Here is a 26,330-nt window from a genome sequence, read left to right as displayed (position 1 = left end):
CTTTAATCACCTTGGCTTTTACCAGAGCTTGGTACATGAGTCTGCTCAATCTACCAAGTACATACCTGGGAATGTACTTGGTCTAAGAACATAGCCTGGTTATTATAAACCAAACCTACATATTTATCTTTGAAGCAGCAATATTGATTTTGATTGTGGTTTGAGGTTTGTTTGATTTTGTTCAGATTAGCAAGTAGCTTTGTACAGCACAAAACATTTTAAGACCACAGTGTATCTATTTGTTTGAGGTGCTTACTGTTGCTTCTACATAGAAAAGGTAAGGACTAATTGTATTATATAGTAAAGGTAAGGCAAGAAACTCATGGCACTTGAATTAAACTGAGAAATGTTGCACTTGCTCCTGCAAAACTATTATATGTGTTTGCAGAAATCCATGAGAAGAAATAACTGTGAGCTTTGTTGTGTAACATAAAGTTACACAAATGAAATACGGAAGTACTGAAGTTACGCTGACTTTGTAATGAAGTTACAAAACTCAAGTGCAAATGCCTTCTTTCTCAGCTTTACCTACTGTCTTTGTCTTAGACAGCAGATGTTACCTACAGCACAAAAATAATCTACAGCTGCTCAGCAGATTTGCTCAGCACCAGATCATGCTTGCTCCACAGGCTGCTTTTATCTGGCAACTGTTTCTAACTCAAACAGAAAAATGGGCATTTCAAAGTGATTAAATATAAGGCAGCAATAACCTACTATTTCTTTCTCTTGAACCCTTTCTCCCCTGTGAGCAGAACTCACACTCATGGCCAGTGGGTCCTAATCATACCCAAAGGTCAACAGGGACTCTGACTAGCAAGTAGCCTTGAATGAACAGCAGAGCAGATGGATGCAATAGAAAAATTTAACTGGATTGGTCAAAGTCAGCACATTAACAACTCGACTGCTCCCCAGCTCATTCTTAGATCCAGCATTAAAGCTTAACACCAGAAATGATGCAGTTTGCAGGCGCGGCGAAGAGCATACAAGGGCCAGGCTGTGACTCACGTGCACAGGAGCAGCTGCAGTGTCAGTACAGCTGTGCATCAAGGATGGCAGGCAGTTCACTGAGCACTTCAGCTGTCCCAGCTGTGGTTTTGGAAGAATATAGAACACTTGGGAAATGAATGAATATGTTGATGAAGACAAAAAGGAAAAGGCCTAGGAAACAGGAAGTGTTGCCAGGTTAGCCTAACCTATTGCTTGCAAAGTCCCAGTCACCATTATTTCCTTTGCAATGCCACATACATTTAAATAAATATTCTGTTCTGCTTCAAATGTCCCAAGGCATAAAGTACAACAGCAGCCTGGCAAGGGAAACAATAATCAACATTTCACCTATTAATAGTTACCATGAAGGAAACACAGGAAAGGTTTGTTAACACTGAAGTCACTGTGTTAGAAATTAAGAACAGGTTTAGCAGGAGACTTGGGACTCCTAGTGCTAGGCTTATCACATGGTCAGAGTTGCCACAAGTTGTTCTGATCTGACTGGCCTCCTAAACCCCATCGCCCCAAGAGATGGTAGTCAATTCACAGCACTGCCCTGCATTGGGTAGAGAGGCTGTTTCACTCAAAGCACACACAGTTTTAAATGGGAGGGGACTGAAGGGAAGAAACAGCAGAGCCCTCTTACATAGAGAGCTGCCCAGACAGTGACTACATGTGACAGGTGGGAAGTGAGAGACTCCAGCAGACTCCTGAAACAAGGTGCTTTATGGATTTAAAGCACCTCATCTGTGAAGACGACTTCTTGCCAAGTCTTAGCAACCAAAACCAGCAGTGCACCAGCCTAATTAATTACTGATTTAAGAATCTGAAGGGATAGAATCCATTTTAAGATTATAATAAGGAGAAGACTCCAAAAAATAAGAATATGATAATTCTTGTTTACTGACTCACTGTTGACTTTGGCAGGTGCAATTTGGACAGTCAGGGTAGATGATCCTAACACATTAGAAGCCATTTATTTTACCCTACTCAAAGTTGAGCTTAGTGAACCGCTTTCTGTAACACGACAGTGCACTTCCCATCCCTTATAATTATGCTACACTCTGTCTGTAATCACCCTAGACCTCCTCAGGATTAACCACTGCTGAGCAGTCCACAAAACAAGCCATGCAGCTGTACCATAATGTGAATGTCCTTTTGACCTCATTTTATGTTGGAGTAAAGCTAAAAAAATGACAGAATTTTCTGTGGAACTGGCAGATAACATAAAATTCAATGCAATACAATGCACACGAATGCATGGGGCATACTAAGGTCTTTGGGTTTGAACAGAGACACATTCCAGGGGTAAACAAGGTTGACACATAAAGGCTAGACATAGTATGCTACTAAAAATTATTAAGTAGAGTATTAATTAGATTCTATCACAACTATAATCACAAGATACTTCAGATGGTTTTGCATTCCCTTTCTCATTAGCACCACAACAAGACCTCAAAATTATTCTATTCACGCATATGCTCCCAAGTTAAGAATACAAACCATATTCCCAGAAGACAGCATAATAAGTATATATTTATATATATATGGGTGTATATTTCCTTTCTTGTGATGTTCCGGTCACTATGAATCAAAACACAGCTACTAGATGATGCCAAGATCAAAGGAAAACAGGATGCATGTCTGCATGTAGGGATTCACTTCCCATACTATTTTTCTTTTAGAAAGGTAAAATGCACCTGTAACAGCTTCCGTGACAACAGTACTAGAGCCATCTTCCAAAATCCCTATTTGCCTTGAATTCTTATGCAAAATAGAAGGTCATAGCTTGCATTTTGCAGGTTACTCCACAGCAATTTCTCAAATTTTGCAGCCAGTTGCTTTAAAATTGCAAACATGAGAAGAGATAATCTGTTAACATCCATCTTCACTAAAAGCAGCTGTCATGCAAGGAGTTGGGGCTCTGGAACAGAATCAGGTCTGATTTGATAACTTCTGCCACTTTATATTTGGGTAACTTCCTGTGAATATCAAGTACATCTGACAGTACCTGTTCCTCTTTTTCTTTGGTCTTGCTCCTGGAGACTCTGGAAGAGGTAACATCCTGAGCTGGAATGACAGAGATTTGATGCAGTGGCATGTTCATCACACCGCCTTGTTTGGTCCTATCATTTACAGGAAGGAGGCTTGAAGGCAGCGCTCATTCAGTGCCATTGTCAGGCCTTGCACCTAAAAAATAAAAATATCAGATGATGTTAGAGTAGCTTGGAATGCAATTATTTCTAAATCAGAGCTAAGCCATGAGTTGGGCCAAGGCTCACTTCTTATTTTCTCTCTGGATTCTGAACAGGAGAAAGTTTGGCTGGGTGAGAAACAACACTAGAGTTTTAAAGAGCTAGAACTAGACAGGTCAGAGCACAATTTATACAAACGAATGAATACACAAATTATCAGCCAGTTCTTAAAGTGGTTCAAGAGCAGAGCCAGAGGGCAGTGACCACACTTGAGTCTGTGTAGAAAGGGAAGAGGATGAAGAGCAGCTGAGCAGCAGCAATGTGCTACCTGGAGGGGCAGAGAGCAAAGCTCATGCAGGTAGATTCCTGAATGGCCAACCCCACCACACTGGGTCAAACTGCCTCAGGCATTGTCCCCAATCAGGCTGAATACCATAGATTTGGTTAAAAACAATCAGTAGCCTGCATTTGGCTCCTGTCATTCATACAATGACAGCTGGCAATAGGAAGATGCATCACGTGAGCTGTTCCTTTCTTAAGGCTATTAGAGAATAATATAATCAAAATCCCTTGCTAGGAATTGGGAATCCACTGGACTACACACACTTTATCCTTCTTTTACTAATACAACAGGGAAGCATTACACAGAGACAGCAATACACATAAATTAGCCAAAATTGGCAACACTAATCTGAAAGGCAGACATAATTAGCCATACCTTTATTAGATTAGCAAAGTTACATTAAATAAAAACCTTTGTGAAACATGTAGGATCATGGAGTGTTTATTTAGAATGTAACCTGCCACAAATGAGACACAATCAATTGTATTTAAAGAAAGGATTAGAGGGGAATTAACATAGCAGGGACTGTACTAAATAGGGCAACTGGATGATGCACTGTTCTTCTGTTTCCATAACATATCAACTTTTTGTTTGTTTGTTTTTGAATCTCTGACAGCAGGAAAGAAAGAATAGGTAGATGAGCTATGTATTATATTGCTTAGCAATTTAGAAGTAGTATAGCCTACTACTTAGTGCATACCCTTAACTTATAAAGCACACATTTTTTACTTAAATTGGAAGTTTTAAAGATAAGCCAAGATTCCTAGGATTTTGATTCTGCAGAAAATGCCAATCTGGTTCTATTTCCACTGGACTCCACAGGAGTACTGCAGTTGCGTAAAATGAAAACAGGATCAACTCTCTTGACTGCTTTGGATTAAATTGGAAAAAAAAAAATTACATAGCCCAAGGCACTTTCTATGGGGCACGATAGTTCACTATCCTCTTTGCACTGAGCGGGAAAGAGTTATCAAAGGTCACAGAGCAAGCAATGAGTGAAAAACAAAAATGCAGGCAATGCCTGCTGCTTCCCAGTCACACACTCCACTTGCTGGATAACACTATCTGCCCATAAGACTGCTCAGCCAAATTCAGAAGCATTACTGACACATGGTCAGGATTTATATCACTTCCATAGATGCCAAGATGGTGTATCATAAAGCATGCATGAAAGCTTTGAAGGCAATGCCTCCATAGCTTCTAGGCATCACTGACTGTAAAAATCAAACACATTTATAAGCATAAACAAGCAACAACAAGGACATGTCCTTAACAGAGGAAAGAGGGAAACATGGGAATTACCAGCACTGTTGAATCTCAGTGTGAAGTATAAAGAGAAAACACAGAAACTCCCTGGCTCCTCCACACACCTGCTTAACTGCATCCTCTAAAGGAGCCAAGGCATAAATGCCAGAGAAGAGATAAACATGGGCTGAGACAGGAATATCAGACTGTAATAAACAAAGCAGGAAGGGAAGGTATTTTCCCAAGAAAACATAAGGAAATGAAATCTGGAGAACATTAAGCTCCAATGAAAATATGCCAGGTAATATGATCTGTGCTCTTGCCAGTGATAGCTGAGCCAAGGGGAAGGAGATGGACCTCATTCGGTGTCCCCTTCAAAAAGAGTTCTGGCCTTGCAGGCAAGAACATGTTATTACTGTACAGAGACCAAGGGAAATTATTAGAAAACATGGTTAAAACCCTCTAATTATGACAAACAAGTAAAACCAGTTTTTCTGCAGGTACTTCTAGGATTGCACGTGTTAGAATTCTTTGAAAGTGCTCAGCCAGCAGATATAATCCAATTAGACATTGAAAGATGATGTGAAACTGCCCTCCCCTGGTAAAGAAGCCCGGCAGATGCTCTAATAATGCCTGCTTTTGTTCAAGAGTGGCCTAGAAAAAGCTCTAAACTTAACCCAAATGCCACATTGTAGCATCCCCAATCTGGAAGGTCCCTAACAAGGCATACTCTCAAAGCCTGTCTGCATCGACCTGAAGCACATGAATTTCACAGTGCTAATTAAAGGATACAGTTACATGAGTCAACGGACCATCTGCAGCACCAAGTGCAAACAGACAAGGATGCCAGAGAAGCAATGCCACTTGACACAAAGCAAGTTATGACAAACTCCGCAGGATATTATCCACAGCTAAACTAGCACAACATGCTCCCCAATCCAGGGGTGAGGAGCTGCGCATCTGTGAAGAGGGATCCAAGCTTCAAGCATGCCAAACCAAGGGCGTGCCAAGAAGGCTCCCAGGGAAGAAATGTTAAGGCAGGGGACTGCACCTGGATGCTCCCTTCTCTTCAGGACTCCAGTTAGATGTTCAGGCCACCACTCCTTATGCAAAGTGAGGGATCCTCATTGCTACAGCCCCTCTGCCAAACCGCTGAGTACACTCACCCAGGAGGTGGCAGATAAGGGCTCAGCTTCCTCCTGCCCTGCATGGTATTCAGTTCATAAACCACACATGCAAGAGAAGTCCCATAACCAGCAGTGTAGATACTGTTCTGTTCACAGAGAAGGGACTTTCCAGCTCCTTTTTGCCTGGAAAGCTGAAATAATTATGGGAGGGCTGGACAGAGAGACGGGACACGTACATGAGACAGGTCCCATAGGAAGGGCAGTCATCTGCCTGTGAAGGAGGAGGGATCCTGTTCTCCTCCTGCCCTCATAGCTATTCATATGTTATTCACTGCAGTAAAACACTGAAGAAAACCTTTTAGGAGTTTTGGTGTTCAGCAAATAATAATAAAATTAAGTCTATTTTCATAGCTGGGCCCTTTAGAGATTTCTTTATTGATGCTGCCGATGGCCACTACACCACAAATACAGACTACTGCTCTTGCCCAAGAGGTTTCCTGCGGACCTGGCTGGGGCATATGTGAATGCCAGGGCAGAGAACAGTCTGAAGCTCTACTGTTCCCCCTATCTAGAGCCACAATGGTTCCAGCAAAACAGATTCCAGCAATACTGCCATTGTGGAGAGCCTTCAGAAATCAATGCCATTTCAAAAGACAAAAGAAGTCAAAATCCTGATGTCAGAGCCCACAGTTGAGTCCTCAATGGAGCTAAGATGTCACCCATGCAGGTAGTCCAGTTTCGCTTTCTACAGGGCAGGCAAACAGTAACTAAAAATGCCAGCAGACAGCTGGAACCACATCAGCTGGGTCCTCATTATGTTGCTAGAACCAAAAAGCTCCAGCAAGAACAGTCAGACCTAGACAAAACTACACAAACTGTCTCCGAAGGCAGTTAAGTAGTTAAGAAGAAAAAAGGAAGGAAACATATGCATGTGACTTGAGCCTGGTGGCTGGGGCATTCCCCTGCGCAGTTATGTCTCCTGACACCAACAGATGCAGAAAATTAGGTTCCCAGCAGTTATCAGCATTAAGTACATGAGCAAGAACAACTGAAAACAACAGGTAACTTCACCATAGCAGAAGCAGGTGGGAGACTACTTGAAACCCCACTTCTATCCCACACCATGAGGGCCTCAGTTTCCCAGCTGACAAAACAAGAACATAAATCAGCCATGAGACGAGCCTAATAGTCTGTAAATTGCTGGACTGTTACAATAAGAAGTGCCATGGGAAGAACCCAGGTGGAGGAAGATCACCTGTCATCCCTCACCTGCCACCTACCACAGCTTCTCTGCCCATCACATACCTCAAAGTAAAGGCTAAATCACTTTTTGCCAAAGATTACCAGCCAGACTGGGGCAAGTAAGCACAAATCATGCTTTCCTGCCCGTGGTTTGATATCTGCTGGAATCTAAAAACATGTAGTATGAACTGCAGCTTTTATTAGTTCATTTACACTTCAGAAAGTCCACCATATTCTCTAGTTACACAGCATATGCTGAAGAACTTCAGCAGAAGGTCTGGAGCTGTAGCAGCACTGGCTGCAGATGTACACAGGCCTCACCAAAAGAAAAGCATCCTGAGGATGTTTGCAGGTGTGTACATGGGCTTCGCGTTACTCATAGAAGGGGGGAAAAAAAAAAGCAGCAGCCAAATATCACAGTTGTTTTCCTGTTTAAATTACAACAGGCATTCTGGACTATATGTGCATGAAAGATAAACCATGGAACCTGTGGTATAAGCAAGAGGACAGTCACTAACAGCATGGAATTGGAGGGAATTTCACCTGATTTATTCCTATCTGCTCTAAGGCTTCTTACACTTTTCATCAACTCTCCTAGCCCCCATTAATGGCAGCGAGCTGTATCATATAGGTCAATGGTCTGATAATCTGTTGAGGGGGTGGGCAGGTTAAAAATAAAGCAACAGGTCGCTGCTGTCCAGATAATCCAGACACTGCTGCACTGTGCATTGCTGTGAAAATCCTGCCATGGAGTGGACACAACCCATGGACTTCAGGGGACTTAGGAGCTGCAGGCTGGCATGTGCTGCTGTGAGGCTTTGTGGATCGCTGCCATGAACTCTGGTCTTCTGAAATTTCCCCTCTGTACAGCACGAAACCTGACCAAGCTAAACAGGAATGGAAACCCTCTGAGGAAACCTCTGTGTGCTGCTAGATGGTGCAACGTCTTCATCAGCTGGCTTACTTTCTCTTAGTGAGAATTTAAATAATCTATCAACACAGCTCTGGAATTGGTCTTCTGCTGGAGGTCTTGATGTGAAATCTCAAAGCCTCATTAAAAAAACCAAACGAATAAATAAACTAAACCAAAGTAAAATAAAACAACAACGAAGCCCAAACAACTTTCAGGTTTGCCTTTTTTTGTTGTTGTTCTAGAAGTAAGAGAAGTCCTCATCCAGTGACCTTAGCAAATTTCTGTACGCATCTTAACTTTGCTTACCTACCCTGGCATTTCAGCTGGACATAGCTTATGCCTACTTCCTGTCCACTGCATCTTCCATATTTGCAAATATTTCCAACCCTATTAAGCTTGTGTTGGCTCCAGTTTGAAGCTTTTACTTATTTTGAGCTGTCCAGACTCCTCCTCTACTAATGCAGCTTACATAATCCTTTTCTAGCAATGACAGATGTGCATTTTCAAAAAGAGGATCCTGTATCTGTGTTTCATTTTGTTTTACTGCAGCTTAATCAGTACTTTGTTAACAGCATTATTTAGGAGATGTTATCAAGCCTCATGCACTTCACATGCATTTGTTAACTTGACAAACAAATCTAATTCAAGGGAGCTTAAGGGAGAGAAACTCACACTTTTTTCCCTGCAGTACCTTTCACATTTCAAGGCTAGTACAACGTTAGAAGTGAAAAGAACCCTTGTACTTAGACCAGGCAGGTATAATTCTGATTATTGCTGTTTACAGCTACACTCCTGCCCCTATATCTTGCATTATTTACAAGCTTAGCTGTAACTTCTCACTTTATTATCTCAGTTCCTCCTTTCTTCCACCTGCTAGTGTCTTAAAAATAAGCAGCTTCAAGACTTAAAAATATTTTTCTTCTAATTTTTTTAAATCATGTTATTGTGTAGTTGAAACCAAAAGAAAGACTTAAAAAGGGGACAAGAGATCCTTCTATGTGTTTCCCATGTTCCCTTTGAAAGCTTCTCATTATACAGGAACACATAGCTGCAGACTACACACATTGCAAATAAAAAGACAGGTATCTGCCAGCTCTGGCTGACTCCTCTCAAAATAAGAATATGATAGTTTTTACAAACATAATACAACTGGACAAGCACAGTGTTACACTACAGCATCAATAAATAATGGTCCCAGTGCTCTTAGCACCGCCCTCCCCCCCATTAATTTCAGTGGCCGCTGAGCAAGATCTACACCTCTGAAAAACAGATTCCTTAAAATCTGTCCCTTTCAAATCAAATCAGCTGTCATGTGCAATTATTAACTAGCTTGGTAGCATTCAAAAGAAAACAAATATCACTTTCTTCTGTTCCGATAACAAAATAATAGTCATTACAGTCCCTTGAGAAAAAATAAATTACTTTTGTCCGCTTACGCTACTAATAGCAACTTACCTGCATGAGAAGCATCAGCGGTTATTCCTGATGTCCTGTGAGAAGAACAAAGTGCCAGGTGCTCTCCACACACATGGGCAGGATGCTCCTGCTACAGAGGCAAAACTTCTTTAACTACCTCAGTGTCTACTGGGTAATACAAATTTTTAAGTACTCCCCTTGTATATTTGTTTATGAAACAGCCCATAATAACACCAACAATAATCCCTGGGACAGTCTCTAACAAGCAAAAAGAAACAGAGGCAAAGCAGAAATTTCATACTCTACTCTGGGAAGCCCTAACAGTGGGGCCTGGGAGAGGAGAACAGCCAGGGCTGCTGCTTTGTCAGCCAGCAAGTTGCTCTACCTGCTCCACTGATTTTCCAAGCCCATTTGCATAAGGGGGTACCACTCATTCTTTCACCTAGATAATCACAATTTCACCTCACCCCTTCACATTAAACATGTCTTCCTGCCCTGAGGTGCTTTCGAACAGAGCAGGTCTAGCACATGAATCACACCGCGAGCTGGGAGCCTTTAAAACGTTGCTGCAAGCAGGATGCAATATCACAGCATGCACGGGACTTGCCTTGTTATCAGTCTTCGCCATGATCCCATCAACTCCCACAAGAAGTAGCATCTGACTTTCTGAGGAATGAGTGCCCCCCTCCCGAAGAGCCATTCTTCCTTCTGATTTGGCCTGAAGCCACCTTGCTGAGCAAAAATTAGGCTGGCTTGACCACATGGCTTAAATTAGAATATTTTTTTTTAAAGATATGGATGATGACTTGCTTCTTCATACTATTCATTGTCAGATAACAACATGCCACAGTACCACACCTGTTGCTATGGTTTTTGAATAAAGCTGTTTTTCATTCATTATTACACGTCCAAAAGCATTGCACAGCAGTAACCTGCATGGATTTCATCACAGTGTGCTCACTGGTGATGCAATGGTCAATGCAGCTTTTCCTTACTAACCCACAGACACGGTTAGAGCGGTGGTCTTGTTGCATACAATTTGAAATCCTTAAAGTAAAGGAAAATAAAAAAGGTCAGATTACTGTGAACACAGGTTTGGGAATGACCCACTAAGATTGCTGCCGTTGATCCCCTGCAATTGTAGGTCACGCATAATCAGCACGGAAGGGTCCACAGTACATCCACTGGATACAAAAGACAATATTAATGATGGTTATAACCAAATGGAAAGAGGGACATACTAATACATGTATAGACCAGTGAGAGAAATCTGCACCAACATATATTTGTAGGCAAATTTCTAGTCTAGCACATAAGTCCACATCACTTCCCATTCTCTCCTTTTGGGGTTCACAAAATTCTAAATGGTTCTGAAACCCAGCAAAAAAAAACAACAACAACAAAAAACAACAACAACAACAACTACTTTGTATATTATCTTCATATTTAATAAAGATTGTTAAAAACAAATGCATAAGTTTACATCAAAGACAATGAAAGTCTGTGTTTCTCAAACACTGTAAATATTTACAACACAGGATAGCGATGAAACAACAATCTCATCCTTGTTCAGTGAGGACATTGCTCACATTCTGTATTGTACACAGATAACAATGATATATTTTTAGGAAAATTCTGTGCTACATCACTTCTTTTCCAGTATGTAAGAGGCTAACAGTTGTAAAAGCTATTTATGAACAACAGGCGCCTAAGGACATTTTTCACTATTGTTTAACTGCTACCAGGCAAAACTTTCCTCTTAAGCCAGAGTAAGAAGAAAATACTGTTGACTGAATGATTCAGTGTTTTGAAAAAGTATGAAATAATTCCTTCATTGTCTCTAGGTGAATAAGAAATTTCTGAAGTGGTGCACATAAGAATGTATCTCTTTGGAATGATTTATGAGTTAAATGCCAGGTAACTCGTTATTTACAGGTTTACGTTACAACGTATCTTTGCTCTGGAAGTCTTAATAAAATGTAGATTTCTGTATCATTACTACAAACCTTTAAACCCTTTCTGAGGAAATAGCTATAAACCACATTATTTAGAACTTGCATGATGCAAGTTCAAGTGTAGAGTAAAAAGGGCAATGTACCAAGCATACTGTACCTGATTCTTCCACAAACTTGCATGACCAGTAAGTTATGTTTTCAACCATAATTTCCCACATTTTAAAGCAACCTCAACTTCTGACGAAAAACTAGCTCCCAGAAGTCATTTACTATCCCCTGAAGAGTCATAAATTTTAAATACATTTTAAATACAAGGGAATACTATGAGTTATTAAAGCATAACAGCTGTTGGTGAGAGTTTCTTACTGAGAAGTATATGCAGGAATAGCATGTATCCCTTATGTTTTTCTGTTTCCATCCTGATACCTTCTCCATACATGTGTCAATGTCAAACAAGAAACCCCAGAGGGCAACACAGGAAGGATCAGGACTGCAAGCCACCCTCCAGGCAGAAGCACCATCTGAGAGTGTCCACAGTCCCAGACATAAGTGCTCATCTTTATTTCAAATATCACCAATATAGAGATGTGCTTGTTAGGCTTAGTTCAGGAAGGCAAATCATTTAAGTTCTTCACTTCAGTCACTTTCGTGTAATGGAAAGATGACTATACTTCCACTTCCCCCACTCAGGCTGTTTCAGCTGCACAGGTGGGTTCTGCCTGTTCCTTACCGTGGCAATGTACAGTACCTGGTACAAACAAGAACATAGGCTGAAGTGCTACAGTAAGACAAGCAATCAGAGCAGTACATGAGTCATTCCTTCCGTTTCAGACCTGCATCCTCACCAAAAATTGCCAGATCTTGAGACAGCTGCTAGCCAGACAAACATGGTATTTCTCATCAACACAAAAATTATGCTGTGAAGAGTTTAAGAGCCTCTGTGTCACAGTATTATTGCTGAAAACTAAAGCTGCATAAAGCCTACAGACACTGTCCAGATTTGTTCACAGAATTAATTCCCTTCCAGTGTCAGGACAAGACAGCCTCTTTCAAACGCAACCTGAGAGTGGGATATGTTGTGCGGTTAAAAGGGCTTCATGTGCTCTTCTTATCACAAGTGTTCCTGGTGTGATTTAAAGGCCAAGCAGCCAATTTCAGAGGGCTGACAAACAGCCTGGCTTCCTTCATCCTGGCTCCCCACGCCAGCACTTACACCAACGTGCACAGCAGCAAAGCATCAGCACAAACAATTTCCATTCATCAGGGTGTTATTTCATGTGAGTGTGCTGGCACATGTATGTCAGCTCTGCCTGTCCTCCCCCCACCAAGGGTGCTCTGTGCCACCCAAAAAGGAGGGACTGGCGTTACTGAACCCCATAGACAAGGCATTCCTTACCACAGTCCATAAAGGGCCATTCATCCCCACCATACCTAAAATAGCCACTGGATGCAATCATGAGATGAATACACAACTGTGGATTCCTTTAAAACACTGCCTTCTTACACGGACCAGCTTCCTCATCCATTGTCCTCATTCTCCATTTGGCAATCAAGTGTTGACCCTTTCTGTTCCATCTGATATGGGTCCCTTCATTTCTACAAATATTACAAGTTTAGAGAGTTTACGAGAAGCTTAGAGAAACACCACAAAATTCCACCAATCCATTCCTATGCACTTGCAAGATCTGTATACAATCCTATTAAAACAAATCCATCACAATTTTCAAGTACCAGAACCAAGGCAGCATTTCTGCAGTCTGTCTGTCATTCAGTAGCTGCTCATTGCCAGTCAACCACAGCCAGGTGCAGAAGGCTGCTACGACAGAGTGAAGCATCCAGGTACAGAGAAATTGTGCCTGTTCATGAGAAACCTCAAGAATTGCACAGGTCTGTTTCTTGCTGTTGGGGAAGAGGCTGACTTGCAGCGCCTGGTTGTCCTGCTGCTTAAATGACTTCTTGTTTTGCCTCCAGCAGATGCTTCAAGTGATATTCAAGTGCCTAGTAAGGCAAGAAGCAGCCCTGGACATTAGAGAGCAACGGACCGTCAGACAAAACACCGTTTAGAAGTAACCTGGTGACAGCTGGGGCAATATGGTGGAATGGATTCTGGGTTGCTGCTCCATATCCATGGGGCAAGTAAAAGTAGTTGATAGGGAAAGTTGTCCAAGCAGGGAAAGACTTAAAATAAAATTCAGGATCACAGCCACATCACTGATACAAGCTGACATGTTACATTTTTCAACTCAATCACATTCAAAGGTGGCTTCTCTGTCTTCTCCCCTAATAGACGCTTTTTGCTTTAAATTAGTTTAGATAGGAGCCAGAGAGATGAGCCAACTGTGCTAAGTAAGGCCCATGAAATTCTGATGCACACAAGCACTATTTTAAAATCTGAAATATTCATGAAGACAAAACCTGGAAGCAACAGCAGTTTATATCAGGTATCTGATGAAACTGAAGGCAAGAAAAGAAAAAAACCAACACTTCTTTTTTTTTTTAAGCTAAAATCTCATCAGTCCTGAAGAAAATATATTGTTGGAAAGAGGGGAACATTTAACCTGTTGAGGTCACATCAGAGTTTTGCACCATCTGCATTCAGAGCTGTAGCGAAATAAACCCACCTTACCCCACCCTGCTCTCCTTCATATTTTCCAGGATCTATACCTGCTGACCATGTGGTTTCCCTCTCTAAGTACATATGATTACAATAATATTCAGGGACATTTGCTCTTCCAAAGAGTAGATTAAAAAATTACTACAGGCAAATAATGTGGATGTCTGCTGTACTAGGCTAATGGAGAGATAAGGACTTATTTCTTTATTAACCATTTTTAAACGGCAAACACAAGATTTTTTTTAACTGAAAAAAAGAAAACTACTCCTTATTCCAAATGCAACAGATACTAGGAAATCAAGACAATCTCCTCATTTTTAAAGTGTCAGGAGTCCACAAGTGACATTACTGCTTTCTCCTTGGAGGACCCAATCATTCCTGTCAGTCTCTGGCTGCCAGAGGAAGCAGCACTGAGCTTAGGAGCAGCATGGTCCCCTCTGTGTCACAAGTGTCTTCCTGCCTGAGACAGTCCTTCTCCATTAGCCCTGCTCGCTCTGAATGAGGCACAAAGCCTTGGTCCTGAAGGGATTTACTCTTCTTGTTTTACAGGGACATGTGCTACTCAGTGAATGGTTTTACCTGGTGACAGCAAAAGCTCCTATTACCATCCTCTGTCTAAGAAGTAATTTGGTACCATCGTGCATCACCAAAATTTCCTGCAGAGTTAACAGAAGTTTCATGGTTCAGTAAGGCCAGGTGATCTCTCACGGCACCATTACAGAGGGCAGTAACCATTTAACTCAAAAATGAAACTAAAAAGAGGCCCAGACCCCAATTTACAAAATGGTAAATACATCAGCTGAAAAGGCTTCCTCCTCCTCATTGTGCTGCTTCTGCAGCAAAGCCAGGCAGCTGCCTCACAATGCTCAGCCAATGCTATATAATAGCTTCAAGCAGGAAACAACGACATAACACATAAATGTTTGCTTGTGTGATCATGGGTTGGGTTTTCTGGGGTCAGGGTGATTTTTTTAAAGAAAAAATATTCTCTAGGAAGATGATGCCCGTACTATGGAGGGGATCTTCTCTGCCTGAAAATAGTGATACTGCTGGAAAAACTGCACCTTACAGCATTTAGCTAGGGCAAAGACTCAGCATAAATCCAGTGCAAAGTCAGTACCATCACCCTCACAGCACCTGGTCTCCCCCTGAAATTCCCTTCCCAAACACTGATTTGCCCAGACTTTCCTGACTGGCAAAACAGAGACATCACTTCAGTCTCTGATCTTGTCCTATCTGCAGGTTATGAATTTGAATACTTCCCTAATTAGAGATCAGCTGTGGAACTAGAAGGTGGATTATTTTTAGCAATTGTCTGATTGAGCTGCAGCCACAGCCAGTTTTAAATTAGTCACTTTCCTAAGACATGTTACAAACGAACTTCCAATGCAACATACAGTATCTCTTCAAAAGCCATAATCTATCAGTCATCTTTGCAAGGAAGAGAGAAAACAAGGAGCAGCTATCATTCAGTCAAAAAGAGACTTCAGATTTCTCACTCAAAGCCCAGAAAGAATGGCAAGGGGAGATGAAGAGGTCTGGAAAGGCATAGTCACCTCAACACAGCAGCAGCGAAGACACAAACTTGAGTAACTCATCCTTCTGACAGCAGTCATGCCGGAGTGGCACCTTATACAGAAAAAGTCACAGAAGGCCCAGCGACACCAATACTGCGCTCCTTCACTGCTCACCAGGTTAAAGCATCACTTAGCCTGACAGTGATTTTCTTCTTTTTTTGGCACATTCCAGTAAAGGAAGAAGAAAAGGCACACAGAAGAAAGGCTCAGCTCAGAAACTTGCCAACTCTCCTTGACTCACAGGGGTTGCTGGAAACTGAGGATAAACAGCATCTTGGAACAGCAGGGCTGTGCTGCAGTATGTCCATGTTACTGGCCGTGGTGGGATGTGCTGCATACAGTCAAGCTGTTTTCCAGTCCCATCCCCTGCTGACAAAAATTACTTTCAGACTTGAAAGCCAACAGTTTTGTCATCTTATTAAATTCCCTGTTCCTGGCTCAGATGTCTCTCACATGTATTAGTTAGATTACATCAACCATGAAGACCTGTCTATGAGCCACACAAGATACAGCTCAAAGGAGGCCAGTCAGAGTTTGGATCATCAGCGCTCCGAGGTTCTCTGCATTCACAGAAGCAGCAATGCAAACGTGTGACAAGGGGTGAGTTTATGGTTTGTGGGGTCACGTGGAAAGTGAGATAATACCAAAGCACTAAGATGCAACTGGCAAACATAGCTTGCCTGAGCAGATCATCCACTTGGAGCAGAACCATCCCTGCAGCTTCCTCTCACAACCCCTGCACCATGCACAGCCAGTAAAGACAGACTAAGCCAAACCCATGCAGGTCTAACAAATCAGAGAGCCTAAATGCAGCCACTATGGAGGACTTAAAAAGGCAGCTGACAAGCAGCCAACCAGCAGCCTAACCAGCAGGATCCCTGCAGGACATCACAGCCCTACCAAGTCTGCGCACAGCGCCTGCTGTACTGCACAGTGAGAACACGCCGACTGAAAAACTTCCCGGTAGGCAGTCAAAGACAGATAAGACAGACTGAACACGTGTCCCAGCTGACAAGTGGAGCTCAAGTACACAGAGAAAGCAAACAACCATAACAAATGTCTAACAGACACAATGGAAGATCACAGCCAAGAATAAGACGCATGATGTATCTAATTCCCTTTCTATACAAGGAACTGATCCTGACTCAGCTTTCTTGCTCTGAGGCAGCTGAACCACACAATGCTATGCTTGCTTCTTGCCAGGGTATCACAAATGATGGAAAGTGAGTGAGAAATCTTATCCTCAATCAAACATGTTCAACAGCAGCTGAGCTGGGATCCTTGCCTTGTGGTTGGAGAAGTTGATATCAACACCACTAATGAATAAAAGCCTAGGCCTGGTGCAGATACAAGTCCCCAAAACACCAAATGCTGACCATTAGAGGCTCTGATCCTGGAAGAAGAAAACCAGTAAAAGACTAGAAAGCATACATCGGACTTATCCCACTGCATTTGCCATGCAGGTATATAGAGGAGATACTTCCACACTTCACTATGTGCATCTCAGATGCAGCCTTACTGAGCAGGGTTTAAAAGCAAGAAGCACTTACACAACCCTGGTGCAAGGCACAGGGCTTGGGCAGGCTTTGGACACACGGCTTTGAAGCTGCAGTTCTAATCTATGCCTAGCACAAGGCCTCACTAGAAACAAAGCCATACACTTCATTTAAGGAAATAATCAGATGGATCAGGAAAGGTCAAAGAGGAATAATTTTGAACCTCTTGTCATTTGGAAAATACAACAGAGTTGTGAATCCCAGTGATTTGCCTGGAAAACATCACAGTGCAGTTTTCCTGCACCCCCAGGAAGGCACATAAACAGAATGTAATCTCTAAAAAGCCTTGGGAGCTGCAGAGCTCTGCAGGTGTACCAGAGCAGGACTCTTTTTCACAGACCTGCCCAAGCGTGTAGCAGCTTGTCCAGAACAACAAGCCTTGCAATTCTGTGATGAAAGCAACTTGGTGAATATTTTCACATTTGAAAGACTTAACTCTAGCGGTCTCAGTCAGAAGTTATCCTCCCCTGTCAAGTCTGACCCTAGGACGAAGGGTACAAAATAGCTCGACACTGTTGTCATGAGACTCACAGAAACAAAATATGCTTCTTATGCAAAAAAACTGCTAAAAGGCAATATATAGTGTTTTCATGCCCCAAAGCAATGAGATATTTCAAGGCTACAGTGTTAACACACTGCATAAGAACACTGATGCATTTAGAAGGCTGAAATTTTGTCTCATTTTTATTTGCTTCTGCTTTGTTATGCCAAGAGGAAAGTTAAAACCCCCTTCCACCTTTCAATCAAACATGCTACTTTTCTTTGTTAACTCCCAAGATGAAGCTAGCCTGACAAGACTCCTATAATTTTACAAAGGAATCTCTCCTCCCTCCACCCCCTTATGTTATCAAACATCAATTTTGTGAAAAGTCTGCCGCACCGTGCCAGTTCTAATTTAGTAACAATACTTAACCTTTTCCACTAGGCTCGTGGAATGCCTTGCAGTGGAAGAAGATCATCCCATAGGCAGAAGGATGAGCAGAGTCTGATATCTTACAGTTGGGTATCCTGTGGCTGCAGGATTCATAAAGGCCACTCACCCACATGAACTATCTTGTGTCCAAAAAAGTGCTGTCTCCACTGGCCTTGGCACAGGGTGCCAGCTCTAGGTCATGGCATTGCAATCTACATTCCCGTTTTCCTGTGACATCTATGGTTCCAGGAAGCATTTGGCATTTAGCCAACAGGTTCAGAAGTTACTTGGAGTGTGAGTGCATAAGCCACTTCCCCTTGGAAAGTAAGCTAACAAAACATTGAAAAAAATATCCAAGAACCTCACAAAAACATGATACAGATGACAACTGAGTTGTAGAAAACTCAACTGTGTACAGATGAAGTAGCTTAAACCATAAAAGAGAGCTCAAAAGCAAGTACAGGACGCAGATTTCCTGTCTCTGACAACAAACCATTAGCTACAAGTGAACTTCCTCTTCTTTTTAGAGCTAAACAGATTTATTTTTTCCTCTTTACAACAAGACAGCATTTAGTTCAGTGCACATCTATGCTATTTGGTTTAAGAAAACCCTCTCATCTACAGAGCATTTGCAATGTCAAAGAGCAGCAGCTCCTCTGCAAGTTTTCAGTCTACTTGTTTTTCATATATATTATATGCACGCATGTATACACGTGCACGTATATACACACTTTACAGAAGACATTTCAATGTAAATGATTGGTTACAGATCAAGCTGGAGACAAACACTGACAACAACCATCATTTTTAGCCCTGGTACTTCCAATTCATATTTGGCAGGCAGGCTCTAGATGAAAACGACCCTGAAAGCTATGATTACAATAATCACATTTAAACAGACAACATTTTGGATGCAGAACTACAAGGGAAATTCACTTCATTTACCAGAAAGGAAGGAAAAACCAGAGGCTACTGTTAATTCCAGAGAGAGACAGACTGTTCCCATGTGCAACATTCTGTCATCATCTACAGCAAACCATTACCTAGTGCTCTTCACATTGCTCTATGTCAGACTCCAGCAGGCTTATTAAGAATAGAAAAGCCACTGCCAACTTTCACTTTATCTATTTTAGCAGAGTTCATCATGCTGTTAAGTGCAAGTCCCTTAAGAGTGATTTGCTGAACGAGGCCATGGGAAACAGGGGAGAACGGGACAAAAACACACTCAGGGCAAGAGGAGGCATTTGCAAGAATTTCTTGCTATAATGTGGCCCATGTTATGAAAGCATGACAGAGCCCTGTATTGTATCACTCCCTGTATTTCAATGCATCAGTCTCCCCATAAATATATATATGCACCCAGAAAAAATAACATATATATACACATAGAAATATGCGACATTTTTTCATTAGCCTTCCTCTTCTGACTGATGTGTTCATAGTTACAACAGATGATAGGAAGGATTGGCCTAGCAGTGAATCACCCTCAATAGCACACTGTGCTTTTACAACTAGAAATAGAGGGATCAGAGAGATTAATCCTCTGTCCTGGATGACATGAAGAGCCAGTGACAGTGAAAGCAAATATAAATAGGCAGAGAAGGCTCTTTGTCTCACTACAGCCCCCCTTGGTTTTGAAGGAGTCTCTTCCACTAAGAGATGCTTTAAGAGATCACTAGGAATGAAATTAAACAAAGGCTTCCCTCCTGTAGGGCCTGCAGTAACTGGGGGAGGAAGAGCTCCCACTAAAAATCGCTGTGACATGACCTTCCCTCTCCCAGGAAGGTAAAGGCCAGGTTCAGCCCCGCTGCCAAGAGCAGCACTTACGGTAGAAAGATTTGACTGAAAACTTCCTCAATATTTAATTGGTGCTATAGGGCAGGTTGTACATAGGGAGGCTGCTGCTTCCTGTTCAGCTAGTACTACTCAAATGATCCTCTACAGGCAAAGTTCACCCAAAAGCCACGTCTAGAAGTCAGTAACCTCAGCGCTAGGAGTCACAGCACTATGTGGACTCACTGCTGCCCCTGTGCAAATTCTTGTGTAACAAGAAAGTGGAACTTAAAACCCCACTCTGTTCACAGAACAGAAGCACATCCCCCCTCCTCAAGCTGCACCAATGGCACGGAGTTAATAGCAGTAAGTCAGTCTACGTGACACATTATTCTGGCCATTAGAATCAGCAGATCAGACCCAAGGGAAGCCTATCTGTTTATTAATAAGTATTGTGTTTTTTATTGTTGTGTTGTTGTGGCTGATTTTTTTTCTACAGATACTCTTCCTTGCAGGCTCAGTATACACAATCAAAAAGGAACAAAAAGTCTTTTTAAAAATAAAGTATATTTGAGAGGAAGAGAGGCACCAAGGATGCATATACTTTCTTAAAAACTAGCAACTTTGTGTGTAACATTGCACCCTTTTTTAATTATTTTCCTCTTTTTTTGGTTTGTCACCCTATATCCTTCTATCCTTCTTTCCTTCCCCTCTGTTTTATCCACCTGAGCCTTTGATTCAAAAGAAACATTGCTCACCCTGTGTCCAGGACATGACAGAAATCAAGCTACCTGCTCAGGGAAAAACAGCCGGGATTATTTTTATTACTTGTAATGAACCTCTTGTCCTTGATGGTGTGTAAACACATGATCTTGCTGAAGCCACCGCCAAACTGAAGGACAAACTCACCCTTAGTGGTTTTCAATCACCTGTTAAATGATATTCCTAAATCCATTGCCTGTTTTCCCAAGGAGAAACTCTGGCGCAGTTGCTCATGGTCAGCTTCACCTGCAGACTGGACTGGTGATCTGTATTCTGTCCTTCTGATGCATTCTGAAGGACACACAGAAACTTCTAAGGGGCAGATATCAAGGCACACCTGATACATAAGATTTACCTCCCCTAAAATACACATTATTCATATTCTATATTGATTCTGGCCAGATATTCTGCAAGGTTTATGACTGGGATCCTTAAATGAGTCTCCAGGGATAAAGTGCTCATCTACTAGTTAACTTGATTTCATCAAACTATGGAAAATCTCAGTCACAATTTCTAGAATCTTTTAGTATTTTCCACCTATTAGACATATACCTGGCATCATAATTTCCAATGCTGTTGAGTTCAATAACCACAACTTTCTGCCAAGTCTCTGTTTAAATTCAAGACGTACTACCAAGCCCCCCTACTTGCCTGCAGGTATCAAAAAGATTAACTCCAAAGAGGCACCTATTCATAAAAGATAGAGAAGTTAAACAATAACTAACATACATCTTTGATTTAAAACTACACAAACCCAATAACCAGCTGGGCACATAACAAAGGCCAGCCTTCCCTCCTGATCCCTGGGGAAAGAAATTGCAAGCACTGGAAACTGCTAATGGTTCAGATATCTCTTGCTGTTTGTGAATTGTCTGGTGATGAGTTACACTTAAGAATAACTCAGCTCTTAAAGCATATCTCTAATTGCAAAAAGACTGTGCTTGCAATGGCTCTTGTTCCTTTACCTACGCCAGAATCAATAAACACAATATCATCTGTTATTTGGCTTTTTAATGCTTCACATGAATGTGGTTAGATTCCTTGATAAAAGACCCACAAAAATATAGTGGTAAGCAGCAAAAGAGAATATGTTTTGCAAGTGATGAGTTCTTTGGATGACTAGTGTTTTCAGTAAAAGTGGCCCTAACTTTAATAAAGAGAGATTCAAGGATGCAGAGCTGTGAAACTTCACTGCTAATAAAGCCCACCCAGCAAGTTTAACGCCAGCTCTGCTGCACCAAAGCAAGCTTCCATCACATCTTTGCAGTCTATGCACAAGTCAGCAAAACAGAAGTCACAGTAAACCCTGCATGAATGCTGTTTCACTGTGGGAATTAATACAGGGAATTAGATGTGTGGTTTACATGGTTCACTCAGTTCCTGAAGCAGCTAGCACTAGATACTCCAGAAAAAGAACCAGATCAGGCAGTAACTGGATAGTTTGTTCCCCAGGAAGACTTTCCATCTAATAGCTTTTGCCCTAGAAGTGAAGTTTTTCCCGGACTTAAGTTTTTCATTTTTTGCAGCCTTCTGCAGCTTTGCTATTCACTGTTTGTCTGCCACATGCAGGCACAGTCCAAGCACAGCAATATCCAGGGTTCCTGCACACTCCTTCCTTCAAAGCCGATGCAGTAGCTCAGCTACAGCCTGTTATAGAATACTAGTTAGATGCTTCTGCAGGACCAAGAGTTCCTTATGTTTTGAGGAGGAGGGAGGAAGGGCAGGACCAGAGCAAAACAAAATAAACAATAACATAAAATAAACAACTAAAAGAAGGGGACACTTCATTCCTGTTTTCATTTTTCCTGGCAAATGGCCATACTCACTCTGTTCTTCACCACTTCTGAAGCTGGCTGTCAGTCAGTCACATCAGGGCTGACTGCTTCTGAGGCATATGGCAGGAAAGACACACCGCAGGATACTCCTTTTTCTTAGGCAGCAGAATCAATTCAGGACTTGTAAAAAGAACCTACCACTCCTTCCTTGAGCAGCATTACTACTAGGAGCTGGCACACTCCAGCAGTGATTTGCCTCCCCCGCTAATACCGCTGTACTAGAAGAGCAATAAGGAAATCAGGTGGGCAGAGAAGAGACTTCGGTAGATTGCCCAAAGTATGTGTGACAGCCTTGGCAGCTGGGAAGACTGACTCCTTTCACCCTTGAACATAGGAGAGTTGCTTGTCCAAAAAGTCAGACCTAAAAAAACAGGTTTTGTTTGTTTTGTTTCAGTTCTTGTTGTTGTTGTTTTGTTTGCTGGTTTGGTTTTGGTGGGTTTTTTTGTTTGTTTCTTTTCTCTCATCCTGAAAATACAGAAACTTCATCTGGTGTGATGAATTAATCCATCATCATGACACTTAAGACTGGGCAAAAGCAGCCTGGGAACAGGTGGATTTTCTAGCAGTGGAATCATAACTGCCTCATTTGCATACGTTCACCAATTCTGGCCTCATGTCCATACACTGAAGCATGAAAAGGGCTGCAGCTTCTGATCTGACATCTCAAAACAGAAAATGACTTATTTTCAATTAGTATAACTCTACAAGCAAAACTGCTGACTAGAATGAGCTGAAAGCCCAAGTTAAAAAAAAACAAACAAAAACCCCAACACCATAGCAAAAAATTCACAATTCACTCAATATTTGTTAAGTTCACATCAGGCTGTAATCAAAGCTACATGAAGTCCCCAGCATCGGGGCAGTTGTTCAGGCTTCAGTAGTCCTACCGATTTCAGCAGCTGTAGCAGATTCAAATCCTGGGGAATGTCTCTGTCTTTGAGCAGCTACAGGGTTGCTCAAGGCAGTCTGGCACCAAACTGTTCGGGCCGCAGCTGAGCAGCTCCCAACATCCCTCAGTAGGCATGATCCTGGGTGCCCAGGACATATTCTTGATGTTTCCAGCAATCCTGGTCCAGAGGCAGACTTAGAGGAACTCTGCATCAGTGGAAATTCACCAATGGTGACAAGTTTCAAAGAAAACATACTAGGTTTGATAAACAAGCGTTTTTCAAATAAAACCTTTTTCCTCTGAAAATCTTTGACTTGGGCTATTACTGGATTAACATCAGCCTCATCTGACAATACTCTAGAACAAAATTCAGCAGCAAAAGTTCATAAAGAGTGCAGCTGCTTCAGACCAACTCTCCTCTTCCACCCCATCTTCCTTCCAAAATCTCTTTCCACCTCCACTCAAACTCTACCTGTGTTGCCCCTTCTATGTTTACACTGCCTGGTTATTTCACAAATTTGCTGCGCTCAGAAGTACACAGGTCCTTTGCCAACTACAAAGCCTGAGCTGTCTGCTCTCTCGCGCTGCAGTTTGAAACAAATGTTTTTTGCATTGGCATATCATAATTCAAGCTTTGTTTGCACTACCAGCATGCTAAAAAGAAGAAAAGTTAAAGTGTTACAGTTCAGAACAACTTGAGCATTACTCTATTTGCCAGCTATCTCCAGGAAGCATGAAGGAATTCCGACTATTTCTCAGTCTGCCGTGAAACTTCATGACTCGTTACGAACACGTTGCGACCAGCACATCTTGCATGCAGTTTTACCTCTGGTATATCTTTGTTCCACATCACTAACTGAACGCAAATTCAGGTCCTCCTCCAAATCGCAGACCCAGTGCAGACACAGAGCCTTTCTCAGCCAGCTGATCCGCTCTCGTTTCTCCCGAGCAATGCTAATACTCCCGGCGCCAGCGCACACAGAGGAGCTAAGGCTGAGCAGACAAAGACGACGGAGGTGGAAAAGCCTCTTACCCATGAATTAGGTGTCGCTTCCCCAGCTCCGATAGAGGAACAGCCCTCAACCCTCCGAGCGGCGCCTCCGCACCGGCCAGCGACGGGAGGCTCCGCCGCAGCCCCCGCCCCGCGGGCTGCTGGAGGCGACCCCCGCGGCCGCGCCGCGCTGCCCCGGCCGGCACGCCACGCCACGCCACGGCGGCCGGTCCCCCGGGGAGCAGCTGCGGGCCGGGCCACGCCGCCCGCGTACAGCTGCCTGTTGCTCGCCGTCGGCACCGACCGACTTCCAGGAGGCGCTGCACCTGCGTGCGGGCGGTCCCGCCGCCGGACCCGGAGGGACGAGGTGGTGCCGCGAGTCCGACCCAGCGGCGGCCGCAGGGCAGCGCCCCCCGGGGCAGGCGGACCCCGCGCCGGCCGAGCGGCACCGCGGGCAGCCCTCCCCGGGCCACCCCCGCGGCGGCGACGCCGGCGCCGGCCTCCCCACGCCGGAGGGGCGGCGGACCCGGCTCGCCCCCTCGGAGGAAGCGGCGGCGGCTCCCCGCGGCCAGGGCGGCGGCCGAGCCTACCTTGGTGCCCCGCACAGGGCCCGGGCCGGCGGCTCCTCCTTCGGCTGCGGCGGCTGTTGCTGCTACCCATGCCCGAGGCCGGGAGGCGGCGGGCCGTGGCGCCGGGGGCTGCGAAGCTCCTGCGGGGCCGGGGACCCCCGGCCTCCCTCGCCCAGCTCCTGTTTACCGCGGCTCCCCGGCCGGCCGGGCTGCCTGTCACCGCGCCGCCCCGCCCCGGCCCGCCCCCGCCGCCATGGCCCGGAGCAGGACGGGGAAGCGAGGCGGCCGCACCGCGCCGGGGCCGCGACTCCCCCTGCGGGAAGGGTGCTGGGCAGGGACGGTGACTTACCGGGAGCTGCGAGGTGAAAATGGACAGCGAAGCGATCGGTTTCCAGTCGTCGTGAGCTTTTACTCTCACCCTTACCTCCTGCTGCTACAAACGGTGATGCTAATGTCATGTCCGAGGGGCTTGTTCTTTAGTCTTTAGCAGAAGGAGATAGGTGAACTAACATCACAAGGTGCCACGTAACTTTTAAAAAATGTATATATGCTATAAGCCCGAAGATGGCCTATAGCCACCTTCATAAGGTGTTTTGTATTAGTTATTCACCTGCATGTATTGATTTACCATCAGAAGATTATGTAAACAAAAAGTACTAAAAGGATGCTAATGAAGTTTGCCCCGTAGCTATATCTGGGTGCCATACTCTCTGTTGCTGTTTTACTCTTCCATTGTGAAAGTCGCACACTTCAGTCATTTCTTCCCAAAGAGGAATCTCCTTGGGAATGTCCTGAGGTATACTGGAAGAGGTGAGCCAGGACAAGAGGTGAATTATACGGGGGAAAAAAGCAAAGTGAGAGTTTAATGAGCAAATGCAACAGGAGAGATTTCCTCTGTCCAGACATGGTATCTGTCCCGCTGGGGAATAAGTGAAAAAGAGGCGGAAGTCAAGCAGCCTCGCCGAACTCTTTGTCAGTACAGCACAGATAGAAAAGCAGATGCTATTAAGAGAAAAAACAGACAGAAAGCAAGCAAAGCTGCTGACTTGACATGCAAGTTCATTCACTAGACCTAGTCCAAGTTTTTCATCTCCCAAGTCTGCACTTTTTCACATCAATAATTTACAGGACTCCAGGGAGATTACATTTACCCTTAGAAAACAGTGAGAAAACCATAAAATGAGTAAGGTAAACCCTTTTGATGCAGAGTACAACCACCCCCTACAGAAAAATGACATAATAGTTTTCCAGAGCACAGAGAAGCTGGGCTGAAATTCTTTCACTACATTTCAGAGTTAGGACCCAGCACACCCATGAAGTGAAGGTGGGAGAAGCACCACCCATAGACCACACAGCGTGTCTTCCAGCGAGAATGTGTCTACAGCTCCTATTTAGTCCTATGTAGACTGAAGTTAAAAAAACAGATAT

The 26,330-nt window shown here is 43.4% G+C and overlaps 1 protein-coding gene across 2 annotated transcripts in view; it reads right to left on the bottom strand.

Moving 5' to 3' along the window:
* Positions 1-26,029, bottom strand: part of MARCHF8 (membrane associated ring-CH-type finger 8) — a 98,631-nt gene extending 72,602 nt beyond the window's left edge. Inside the window, exons 1-2 of one of the 2 annotated variants that reach the window (XM_082052748.1) lie at positions 24,924-26,029; positions 2,999-3,177 (exon numbers count right to left, since the gene is read on the bottom strand). In XM_082052748.1, coding sequence (XP_081908874.1) covers positions 2,999-3,094 — 96 coding nt within the window. In that variant the 5' untranslated portion in view covers positions 3,095-3,177; positions 24,924-26,029. The remainder of the gene's footprint in view (positions 1-2,998; positions 3,178-24,923) is intronic. The other variant, XM_082052747.1, reaches the window with a different exon arrangement.
* Between the last annotated feature and the right edge of the window lie 301 nt (positions 26,030-26,330).

The sequence above is a fragment of the Streptopelia decaocto genome (assembly GCF_964273445.1).
Source record: "Streptopelia decaocto genome assembly, chromosome: 5".
Taxonomy (NCBI): Eukaryota; Metazoa; Chordata; class Aves; order Columbiformes; family Columbidae; genus Streptopelia; species Streptopelia decaocto.
Note: the sequence above shows the minus strand (reverse complement) of the source record. Positions and strands in the feature narration are given on the sequence as shown.